Source organism: Schistocerca gregaria, chromosome 1 (assembly GCF_023897955.1).
Source record: "Schistocerca gregaria isolate iqSchGreg1 chromosome 1, iqSchGreg1.2, whole genome shotgun sequence".
In the NCBI taxonomy this organism is placed as follows: Eukaryota; Metazoa; Arthropoda; class Insecta; order Orthoptera; family Acrididae; genus Schistocerca; species Schistocerca gregaria.
The window spans coordinates 753,937,914-753,950,575 of record NC_064920.1 but is presented as its reverse complement, the minus strand read 5'-3'; the positions used below and the strand labels follow the sequence as shown (position 1 = coordinate 753,950,575).

General features: G+C 40.7%; 1 protein-coding gene across 1 annotated transcript in view; it reads right to left on the bottom strand.

Annotated features, from left to right (window-relative positions):
* The window catches only part of LOC126267740 (valine--tRNA ligase-like), a 120,259-nt gene that overhangs the window by 73,942 nt on the left and 33,655 nt on the right, over positions 1–12,662 (bottom strand). The window contains exons 6-8 of the mRNA XM_049973046.1: positions 11,297–11,421; positions 11,058–11,203; positions 10,859–10,975 (exon numbers count right to left, since the gene is read on the bottom strand). Of these exons, the coding sequence (XP_049829003.1) occupies positions 10,859–10,975; positions 11,058–11,203; positions 11,297–11,421 (388 nt within the window). The remainder of the gene's footprint in view (positions 1–10,858; positions 10,976–11,057; positions 11,204–11,296; positions 11,422–12,662) is intronic.

The following is a 12,662-nucleotide window of genomic DNA, read 5'->3' as shown; positions in this document are numbered from 1 at the left end:
TTATACCCTACTTTCAAGATACTGTCCATTCCGTTCAACTGCTCTTCCAAGTCCTTTGCTGTCTCTGACAGATTTACAATGTCATCGGCGAACCTCAAAGTTTTTATTTATTCTCCATGGATTTTAATACCTACTCCGAACTTTTCTTTTGTTTCCTTTACTGCTTGCTCAATATACAGATTGAATAGCATCGGGGAGAGGCTACAACCATGTCTAACTCCCTTCCCAACCACTGCTTCCCTTTCATGCCCCTAGACTCTTATAACTGCCACCTGGTTTCTGTACAAATTGTAAACAGCCTTTCGCTCGCTGTATTTTACCCCTGCCACCTTCAGAATTTGAAAGAGAGATTCCAGTCAACATTGTCAAAAGCTTTCTCTAAGTCTACAAATGCTACAAATGCCTCACGTGTTCCAACATTTCTACGGAATCCAAACTGATCTTCACCAAGGCCAGCTTCTACCAGTTTTTCCATTCGTCTGTAAAGAATTTGTGTTAGCATTTTGCAGCTATGGCTTATTAAACTGATAGTTCGGTAATTTTCACATCTGTCAACACCTGCTTTCTTTGGGATTGGAATTACTACATTCTTCTTGAAGTCTGAGGGAATTTCACCTGTCTCATACATCTTACTCACCAGATGATAAGAGTTTTGTTAGGACTGGCTCTCCCAAGGCCGTCAGTAGTTCCAATGGAATGTTGTCTACTCCCGGGGCCTTGTTTCGACTTAGGTCTTTCAGTGGTCTGTCAAACTCTTCTCGCAGTATCATATCTCCCATTTCATCTTCATCTACCTTCTCTTCCATTTCCATAATATTGTCCTCAAGAACATTGCCCCTGTATAGACCCTCTATATACTCCTTCCACCTTTCTGCCTTCCCTTCTTTGCTTAGAACTGGGTTTCCATCTCAGCTCTTGATATTCATACAAGTGGTTCTCTTTTCTCCAAGGGTCTCTTTAATTTTCCTGTAGGCAGTATCTATCTTAACACTAGTGAGATAAACCTCTACATCCTTACATTTGTCCTCTAGCCATCCCTGCTTAGCCATTTTGCACTTCCTGTCGATCTCATTTTTGAGACGTTTGTATTCCTTTTTGCCTGCTTCACTTACTGCAATTTTGTATTTTCTCCTTTCATCAAGTAAATTCAGTATCTCTTCTGTTACCCAAGGATTTCTACTAGACCTCGTCTTTTTACCTACTTGATCCTCTGCTGCCTTCACTGTTTCATTCCTCAAAGCTACCCATTGTTCTTCTAATGTATTTCTTTCCCCCATTCCTGTCAATTGTTCCCTTATGCTCTCCTTGAAACTCTGTTCAACCTCTGGTTCTTTCAGTTTATCCAGGTCCCATCTCCTTAAATTCCCACCTTTTTGCAATTTTAATCTACAGTTAGTTCATAACCAATAGATTGTGGTCAGAGTCCACATCTGCCCCTGGATATGTCTTACAATTTAAAATCTGGTTCCTAAATCTCTGTCTTACCATTATATAATCTATCTGATACCTTCTAGTATCTCCAGGGTTCTTCGATGTATACAACCTTCTTTCATGATTTTGAACCAAGTGTTATGTATGATTAAGTTATGCTCTGTGCAAAATTCTACCAGGTGGCTTTCTCTTTCATTTCTTAGCCCCAATCCATATTCACCTACTACGTTTCCTTCTCTTCCTTTTCCTACTGTCGAATTCCAGTCACCCATGACTATTAAATTTTCATCTCCCTTCACTACCTGAATAATTTCTTTTATCTCATCATACATTTCCTCTATTTCTTCATCATCTGCAGGGCTAGTTGGCATATAGACTTGTACTACTGTAGTAGGTGTGGGCTTCGTATCTATCTTGGCCACAATAATGCATTCACTATGCTGTTTGTAGTAGCTTACCCGCACTCCTATTTTCCTATTCATTATTAAACCTACTCCTGCATTACCCCTATTTGATTTTGTATTTATAACCCTGTATTCACCTGACCAAAAGTCTTGTTCCTCCTGCCATCGAACTTCACTAATTCCCACTATATCTATATTTAACCTATCCATTTCCCTTTTTAAATTTTCTAACCTACCTGCCCGATTAAGGGATCTGACATTCCATGCTCCAATCCGCAGAATGCCAGGTTTCTTTCTCCTGATAACGACATCCTCTTGAGTAGTCCTCGCCCAGAGATCCGAATGGGGGACTATTTTACCTCCGGAATATTTTACCCAAGAGGATGCCATCATCATTTAATCACACAGTAAAGCTGCATGCCCTCGGGAAAAATTACGGCTGTAGTTTCCCCTTGCTTTCAGCCGTTCGCAGTAGCAGAACAGCAAGGCCGTTTTGGTTAGTGTTACAGGGCCAGATCAGTCAATCATCCAGACTGTTGCCCCTGCAACTACTGAAAAGGCTGCTGCCTCTCTTCAGGAATCACAAGTTTGTCTGGCCTCTCAACAGATACCCCTCCATTGTGGTTGCACCTACAGTACGGCTATCTGTATCGTTGAGGCACGCAAGCCTCCCCACCAACGGCAAGGTCCATGGTTCATGGGGGGATCAGAATTGATGGTCAAGAAATAGAAAAAGTTACGGAATTATGTTATCAAGGCAGCAAAATAACCAATTACAGATAGAGCAAGGCGGATATCAAAAGCAAACTAGCACTGCAGGAAGTGCATTTCTGATAAAGAGGAGTGAACTACCAGGTGTACAACTTTGCTTCCACTGTTTGCCAATAGCTGGTGGCAACGGTAAGTAGCGGTCGAAAGAAACAGATCGCAGACATTAGGCAGTTAGCTTGGACCTTGGTCACCATAACATCTTTCAAACATTAGTCAATTTGTGTCTGAATCATAAAGTTGTTCTTGATAGAAAATGTCAGTTTACGAGCCTAATTCTCGTCATTTGTGGGATGTGTTACTGTTTCGTTTCAATATGAAGAAAACAGCGGCCAAGCCTCATCGAATGCTCTCAAGTATTTATGGTAAGGATGCTATTAGTGGAATAACATGTTGTGACTGGTTTCAATGCTTCAAGAATGGAGATTTTAATGTCGTAGACCGGCATAGTGATGGAAGAGAGAATGTTTTCAAAGATGCAGAATTGGAGACATTGCTGAGTGAAGACTCTAGTCAAACTCAAGAAGAATTGGCACAATTAGTGGCGGTGATACAGCAAGCCATTTAGAAATGTCTCAAGGCTATGGGCATGATTCAGGAAGAAGCAACTTGGATCCCGTGTGAGCTGAAACCAATAGACGTTGAATGGCATTTGTATGTTTGTGAACAGTTGCTTCAGAGGCAAAAATGGAAGGGATTTCTGCATTGCATTGTGACTGTGGATGAAAAATGGGTTCATTACAATAACCCCAAATGCAAAAAAGTATGGGGATATCCCAGCCATGCTTCCATGTCAATGGCCAACCCAAATATTCAAGACTCCAAGGTCATGCTCCGCATCTGGTGGGACCAGCTCAGCGTCATGTACTATGAGGTGTTAAAACCAAGTGAAACAATCACAGATGCTCATTACGGAACACAGTTAATGCGTTTGAGCAGAGCATTAAAAGACAAATGGTTGCCATACAGCAAGAGGCACTATAAAGTGATTTTGTAGCATGACAACGCTCGACCCCACAGTGTAAAAGAGGTCAAAACATACTTGGTCAAAACATACTTGGAAACATTAAATGGGAAGTCCTACCCCACCCACCATATTCTCCAGACATTGCTCCCTCTGACTATCACCTGTTTAGATCAATGGCCCACGGCCTGGCTGATCAACACTTCCGATCTAATGAAGAAGTCACAAATTGGATCAATTCATGGATCACTTCAAAAGATGAATAATTTTTTCAACATGGGATTCATACACTGCCCAAAAGATGGGAGAAAGTAGTGGCCAGCAATGGAAAATACTTTGAATGATACATGTGTAACCATTTTGTTCCATTTAGCCTCAAATGTTGGGGGAAAAATGGCGGAAGCATAGTTGTACACCTTGTAGTGTCAAACACAGGCTTTGATTTGAAGAAGAAATTTCTGAGAATGTACATTTGGAGCACAGCATTGTATGATAGTAAACAATGGACCATGGGAAAACTGGAAAAGAAAAGAATAAGAGCAGATTCTACACCCCAAGGATGCTTCCTGTACTTTATTCAACCAACATAAAAATGAACTGGAATGTGACTTTCAAAGCCTATAATTGCAGGTGAATTGAATTTTTACTTGTTCAGTCACACTCGTGTCTACAAATAACTGGCCATATATGAACAGTTGTTTTATGTACTGCTGGAGTAGTAGCCTGGAGTATCAGAGAGCCCATCAGTAGAAAGAGTGACTTAAAGGAAAACCATGTGATTAGGAGAGGAGAAAACATTCTCAGAGCTATCTGAATGAGATCTACTACTGTGAATAATGTGACTGATTAAAAATGTTCACCCCCTCAAGAGAGTAGCTTATGATATAGTACACTTTACTTTTAGGAGTGACAAATCAAAAATAACAACCATAGGCGGAGCGATATCCATCCACTACAACACCAAAAATTGGCAAAAAACTTATAACTCAATAACTGTGAATCTACATTTTGGATCCTTCCAGGATATCAGCTGTGAGTTACATGCAACAAATTGTTGATCAGTGAACCAGACCTGCTTCCTCTCATGCAGACTGTAAAGTCTGCAGGCAACTTGTCCCAGCAAAGCTCCACGTACACAATGATACACTACGGACGTGACATCATGCATTAGGATACATTTATCCATTTTATGCAAAATACCAGTGACCATTATCTGCAAAGCTTTTCAGGAGCAGTGGCTCTGTCCCTACCTCTGACGTAGTAGAAGTCTGAAGACTTTGAGTAACTAGTGTTTGGTGTCAGCTCACTGGTGATCTTAGTGATCAAACTACATCATGTACAGTAACACTGTAGTAGCCGTCGTTAATTGGTCAGTTCAATTTTCCTGTACTGTATAAATCATGGAGGAATTTTATTAGGGGGACTATGCTCCAGACTGAACACTGAAAGGCATAATCAGTCTTAAATGATGATGATGATGATGATGATGATGTATAAAAATTGTTTAAGTCAAGACTGAGTAATAAATGTGGGATGTTTGATGAACGTATCCCTTAGGACAGTGTGGCAAAATTTGGCATTAATACATTATGGTAGTAGATGACCGATGCAAGTACCTTTGCTAACAGCACATCATCAGCTGTAGTGCCTCTTCTAGGCTCAAGACCATAGTGGTTGGACCCTAGATGACTGGAAAACTAGACTGCTCATAGGAGTCCCAATTTTAGTTGATGGTAGGGTTCAAGTGAGGCGCAGACCCCATAAAGTCATGGCACTGTGCAAGATTGTGATGGTTCAGTAATGGTGTGCGCTGTATTTACGTAGAATGGATTAGGTCCTCTGGATGTTTGACTACTTGGAGACCATTTGCAGCCATTCATAGACATCATGTGTCCAAACAATGACAGAACTTTTATCAATGACAATGCGACATGTCACCAGACCACAACTGTTCGCAACTGATTTGAAGAACATTCTGGACAAATATCCCATTAAACATTTATGGAACACAATCAAGAGGTCAACTCATGTACACTTTTGCAGTTATGTACTGCTGCAGACGCAGCATGTCTCAATATTTCTGCAGGAGACTTCCAATGTCTTGTTGAGTCCACACCACATCGAAATGCTGCACTGTGCTGGGCAAAAGGAGATATGACACAATATTAGGAGGTATTCCATGATTTTGTCACCTCAGTGTATATTTTTTCATGGTACCACTGGCTTAAATCCTACCACAGAAATACTCTTCACATCTTCAGCGTACCGGGCAATGGCTTTCACAGACAGGCAGTACTCCCAAACCTAGTCTGCAAACAGAATTCCCTATATATTTTAACATATGGTCTTAATACTCCAATCCCATCCCCCCTCTCTTTTTACAGGAACCAAATACAAAGAAGCATCTCTCTCATCACCAAATACCATGTCAGACTGGAACAAGTTGACAACATCCATTGCTAGTACTTCAAGTACTTATCATTGAGCCCTGAAATGAAAAGCCTATCCACAATCTGTACATTATCCTAGTCCATCCATGCTCCCTACCTACTCCCATTCCTTGTTGTACAGGTGGAAGACCAAAATTTAGGAACTGTTTGGTACTCCTACCCAATACGTCCTAATCCAGTCTAGTCACAGCATTATCTTATTCTATCAGACTATCACAGGCACGATCATCTATGACAGCAGTTATACCCCGTATCAGCTCTGCTGTAATTTCTGCACAGAATTTTATGTAGGCATGACCACCAACTAGCAGCCACTCAAATGGATGGGCACTAGCAAACTGTGGCCAAGAGAAGAGTTGAATACTCAATGGTAGAACATGCTGCTACACATAACAGATTCGATTTCAATGTCTGCTTCACAGGCCATGCCATCTGGTGAAGATAGGAGATGTATTTTGTGTAAATTTACTAGTCACGTTATAGTTTTGGGGGGAGCTTTTAACTTACCAGCTATAGACTGGGAGACTGAAATGATTTGGACAGGTAGTAGGGACAGAGAATCTTGTGAAACAGTTCTACATGTCTTCTCTGAAAATTACCTTTAGCTGTTAATCAGGGAACTGACTCATTCAGATAACATTTTAAACCTGCTGGTGCCAAACAGACCTGATTTTTTCGACTCAGTTAACATACAACAGGGAATCAGTGATCATAAGGCCATTACCGCATCATTGAATATGGCTGTAAATAGGAATACAAAGAAAGGCAGAAAGATCTCTCAGTTTAGCAAGGGCAGCAAGAGGCTGATTTCAAATTATCTGACAGGTCATCACAAAAATTCCACATCCAGCACTGAAAATGATGAGCATCAATGGACAAATTTCAAGAGCACTGTACAATATGTTTTAGACAACATGTACCGAACATAACTGTGAGAGATGGTAAAGACCCACTGTAGTTTGATAACCACATTTGGAAATTGTTGCAAATGCAAAGTGCTTCACTGCAAATTTAAATGTAGCTACAGCCTCACAGACAAACAATAACTTAACAAAACCAAAATTAGTGTAAGGAGGGTTATGCATGAAGCATTCAACAAATATGACAGTAAAACTCTCGTTACCAACTTGACAAAAAATCCTAAAAAGTTCTAGTCTTACGTGAAATCAGTACATAGTCCAAAGCCATTTATCTAGGTACTCCATGACCACAATGGCACTGAAACAGAAAAGTCACAAAAAAAGATCGAAATACAAAATGTGTGTTTCCAAAACTGTTTTACAGAGGAAGATCACATGTAGCTGCTCCTTTAAATTGTCAGATGAATGACAAAATGACAGATATCTAAATAAGTTACCAAGGGATAGAAATCAACTTAAATTGCTCAACAAAGGAAACACCACTGGACCTGACAAGATACCAATTCAATTCCACAAACAGTATATGAAAGAGTTTTGCCCTCTACTAACAGCAGTGAACCATAGGGCTCTAGAGGAGCGAAGTGTTCCTGGTGATAGGAAAAATTCACAGATCATTCTCATTTTCAAGAAGGGTCATCAAACAGATGTGTAAAACTATAGACCAGTATCTATTATGTCGGTATGTTGTAGGATTTTGGAATGTTTTATGTTCTTATTTTATGACATTTCTGGAGGCAAAAATCTCTTTAGGAACCAATATGGGTTCCGAAAACAACGATCATGTGAAACCCAGCTCACTCTGCTCGTCCACAAGAGACACAAAGCAGTAGAGACAGGCGCCCATGTAGATCCATTGTCCCCTGACTTCTGCAAGGTATTCGATACAGATCCATGCTGCTGCCTAATGAACAAAATATGAGTGTATGGAATATCAGACCAACTGTGTGGTGGCACTGAAGAGTTTCTGGAAAACAGAACACAGCATGTCATTCTAAACAGACAGAGGTCTTCAACATAAAAGTAACTTCAGGTTGGTTTGGTTTTGTTTTGTTTTGCTTTAGGGTGCAAAAACAACTGGGGTCATAATCCCCCAAGTCAAAACTACATAGCATGAAGATAGAGAGCAGTTAAAAAATGACAACACATCTGTCCCAATTGACGTAATGGAAGACAGCTACAAACAGGCACATAGGAAAAGGTCTAAAAAAGACACCATACAGAAACGGAAGTCCAAAACTAAAAATTAAATGGGCTTCACCATATTGCTTTGGCAGACAAAAAGTAAGATGCAATCAACAGCCCAGGCGTCATTTGCTAAAACGGTTGATAACTCAGACAGCCGTCAGGAAGTGGCAGACAGTTAAAACAAGAGTGCAATGTACACAAAGTGGTGGGGGTAGCGCCACTTAGCAAATGACGATGGCTAAAAAGGCAGTGCCCAATACACAGCTGAGTTAAAATAACCTCCTCCCGGCGGGAGGGCCGAGGGGAGGTCGTCCAAGCCACTGGGAGAGGCTTAATAAGCCGGAACTTATTCCCATGAAGGGAGGACCATTGACAATGCAAAAGGGACACCAGCTCCTGACAGATGGCAACACAGAGATTATCGGAGGGAATAGAGATACTTGTGGGCTGAGGTATGAGGACTGCAGCTATGGCAGCAGCGTCAGCAGCCTTAGTTCCTGGCAGACCGACATGACCGGGAACCCACAGAAACATCACACTGGCTTCACCAAGAGTGAGCAGTTGACAGTTTTCCTGGACATGCTGCACAAAGGGATGGGCAGTGTATGCCGCACATAGACTTTGAAGGGCACTGAGCGAGTCTGAGCATAGTACACAATTGAAAAGGCTGTGTCACCGGATGTACTCTGTGGCCTGATACAGAATGAAGAGCTCGGCTGTAAATACTGAGGAATGTGCTGGAAACTGATATCGATAGACATGGGTGCCAATGACAAAGGCACGCCTGACCCCACGGTCAGTCTGAGAGCCATCAGTGTATACAAAGATATTATCGCAAAGTTCCATGCGAAGGTCATGAAACTGAAGGTGATAGACTGAGGCTGGAGTAGTGTCCTTAGGAAGTGAATGAAGGCTGAGGTTAACATGGGCCAGTTCACAAAGCCAAGGTGGTGAAGGGTTCACACCCACTGGGAAACATGCAGGTAGTGTGAAGTTAAGCCGCCGTAGCAAGTGCTGAAAGCGGACTCCAGGAGGTAACAGAGAAGGAGGAGGACCAGCCCATACTGACGATCAAAAGGGAAACAAAGGAAGGAAAAAGGAGTGAAAAACAAAGGTGAGACTGTTCTTATGTCAGCGACAGACAATGCAGAACATTCCCAATAACATCCTTCACATGTTCCCCAAGGGAGGGTAAAAAGAATAGCAAGAGGCTGAGTCTAGACATGCAGCACGAAAGTGAAAAATGCTGCGAAGGCTGTGGCCCCATGGTACCAAGCACGAACCCGCCAAACACTGGCGAGCCCCTGGGTGGGGGTGGGGGGTTACTTCAGGTGCACTCCAGGGGAGTGTTATAGGATCGTTACTTCAAAGTCCACCTGCTTAACAGACTGGTAATGTGTTTGCCTACCATGCAGTGGGCCTGGGTTCAATACCCGGCCGGGTTGGAGATTTTCTCTGCCTGTGGACTGGGTGTTGTCCTCATCATCATATCACCGTTACCGATGCACAAGCCTCCCAATGTGACGTCACATGAAATAAGATTTGCACCTGGCACCCAAACTTCCCCAGATGGGGCCTTCCGGCCATCAAACCCACACAATCACTTCATTTCATTACTTTTCAAAATACATATAAATGACCTATTAGATGCTGTAGTACACAGAGAAGTCATGACAACAGAAAATTGTAGTGAAATGCAGAAAGATTTGCAGAGGATTGGCAATTTGTGCTAGCAGTGGCAATTGTCCTCCAACACAGTTAAATGTAATGTATTGTGAATACACAGACATAAAGACCCTTTATTGTATGACTTCTTGATTGCATAACAACCACTGAAACCAGTTACTTCAATAAAATATACACGATTAAGTGTAAGGAGCAATTTGAAGTGGAATGACCACATAAAATTAATCACAAGTAAGGCAGATTCCAGACCATGATTCATTAGAAAAATCCACAGAAAATGTAGTCATCCACAAAGGAGGTACCTTATAAAACACTATTTTGTCCAGTACCTGAATATTGCTCTAGGATCTGTGCCAGATAGGACTGATAAAGGAAACAGAGAAGATCCATGGATGAGCAGCACATTTCAGTAGAGGTTCATTTAGAAAGCACAATAGCATCACTGATAAGTTCAGCCAACTCCATTGGCAGACACTGCAAGACAGATGTTCTGCATCACAGTATGGTCTACTGTTAAAGTTCCGACAGCTTTCATTCCTTGAAGAGTCAGCCAATATATTGCTTCCTAAAATGAATATCTCGTGAAAAGACCATGAAGATAAAATTATAAAGATTCAAGCCCTCATCGAGGCTTACCAGCAATTGGTCTTCCCGCAAACCATATGTGACTGGAACAGGAAAAGAGGGAAGTGACACTGGTACACAAAATACACCCCGCCACAAACCGTAAAGTGACTTTGAGAGTACAGATGTAGATGTAATATAGAGACCATAAAAAATTCACACATTTCTTTGAAAGAGAGCGAACAAAAACAGTAAAGTGATTGGAAATTCACAAAAAAGTAAATCACAATCTAGTTGCAGAGAGTTGCACAAGGAATGGATAGGATTTTACTTGAAATCATGATCAACAAGTGGAAATACCTCAATTATATATATGCTGGATATTACTGATTAGAAGACTGTTCACATAGGCATGGGTACAAAAAAAGAAACCCAGTGGTACTGATTTAGATGTACACAGTCTTTAAACAGCAGTGTAATACATACCGAATATTCTCCAAATAAGTGAACCAGACTCTTTCAAAGCTTTGAGGTTCTATTTTCAGTCTTCCTTCACGTACAGCAAGAACAGCTCTCTCCGCCATTTCCTGACAATTAATATACCTGTATTATAAATGCAGTTTATGTGGAAGTACAGTTTGCTATGAACTATAGTAGAAATAAATGCAGGCAATTCATAACATACCACTGTGGTTTCAGTATGAACTCAACAACATCACCTGACCGACTACAAAATGGAACTTGCATTTTGTGATCACTGCTACTGCGCAGCAAATTCCTTTTTTCTAGTTCAGTAACTAGCATTCTTCTAACATTAAATCTTCCAATGCCCTGTAAGAGTAACAAACAAGTTACAACAGAAAAATCTGTATCTTCCATGTTAAAAGACAGTGAACTTTCACTTTAAAAATAAGTTGAACTTACAGCAAACTTGCCACAATTTTCATTTAGCTTTCCATCTTCTGATATTATTTTCAACACTGGCAAATCATGTCGTCTGCTTACTTCATAGTCAGTACGGTCATGTGCTGGAGTGATTTTGACAGCACCTGGAATGTTAATTTCTTGTCAGGATGAAAATTAGTACTTAATACATATTCAGAAAAAGATGATTTATATAGAGCAATCTTTTAATCAATACTATACGAGGTTTGTCTGGAAAGCAAGTCTATTATATTTTTACTCAGCATATCACTATAAACATTTAAATTTCTTCAAAGTAGCCCTCTTAACATCCATACATTTTTCTAGCAATTCCACCATGCACTGTAGACACCCCTTAAGACATTAGCAAGAACCTCAATTACAACCTTTGTCTCGTTTTTTTGAATCACTTTGATGTTCACAAAATGGGCTTCATTCACACTGGCTTTGATTCCTGGGAAAAAGTCCGCCAATTGTTGGTCAGGACAGTAAGGGAGCTGTAGCAGCACTGCCAATGCAGGCCCTGTCAGGAACTCCAACACATATAAAGAGAGAAAAGTGCGATAGGGAGCACTGTTATGGTGCAGCTGCCAGATATCGCCAACCTTCTTTCACATTAGTAACAACACTTTCAATAAAAAATTTTAGTGATTTAATTGCAATACTTTCTGGACACTCTTTAATTCCTCCATCATATCTATGTAGTAAGCAGCATTGATTGTCTGTTTGTATGATACAATTTCTTTCTAAGTCACACTGTTACAGTGAAAAAAAAAGATAATGATTTATGGTTTCAGGTTTCAAATTGTTTGTTCTTGCCTCCTTGGGATGAGGGGCTCTGATATGTGCCATTCTGAAATCTGGCACTTTGTGACCTGTTTACATGTTTCATCACTGGTGGTTACTATATACAAAAAATGAGATTAAATGTGAACACATTCCAAAACTCACACTCTCGATAGACACTTGGTTGTTCCTGTAGTCATAAGGCAACCATCTGAGGCCCACCTTCTCACATACTTTCTGCATGTTCAAACTATCACTATCAATATTGAGCACTGTTATTTTTTTGCAATAATCAGTCTGCTATCATCTACATGCTGATTCAATAGCTATTGTTCAAAAGATCACAAACATGAAACACTTTTTTGTTACTTTTGCTAATTGCCAGCCACTCAGTATTACATTCATTGTCCATTTCTTCTTCTCCCTCGAGTTACCTATAAGTCTTGACAGCTATTGGCAAGACTTTTGTTGAGTTTAACACAGAACTGTATCATATGTAATTGTTCAAGTACTGACTCTACACTGTTGTGTGACATGCACTATCTTCAGGCTCACTTGAAACAGTCATCCAGATGCTCCC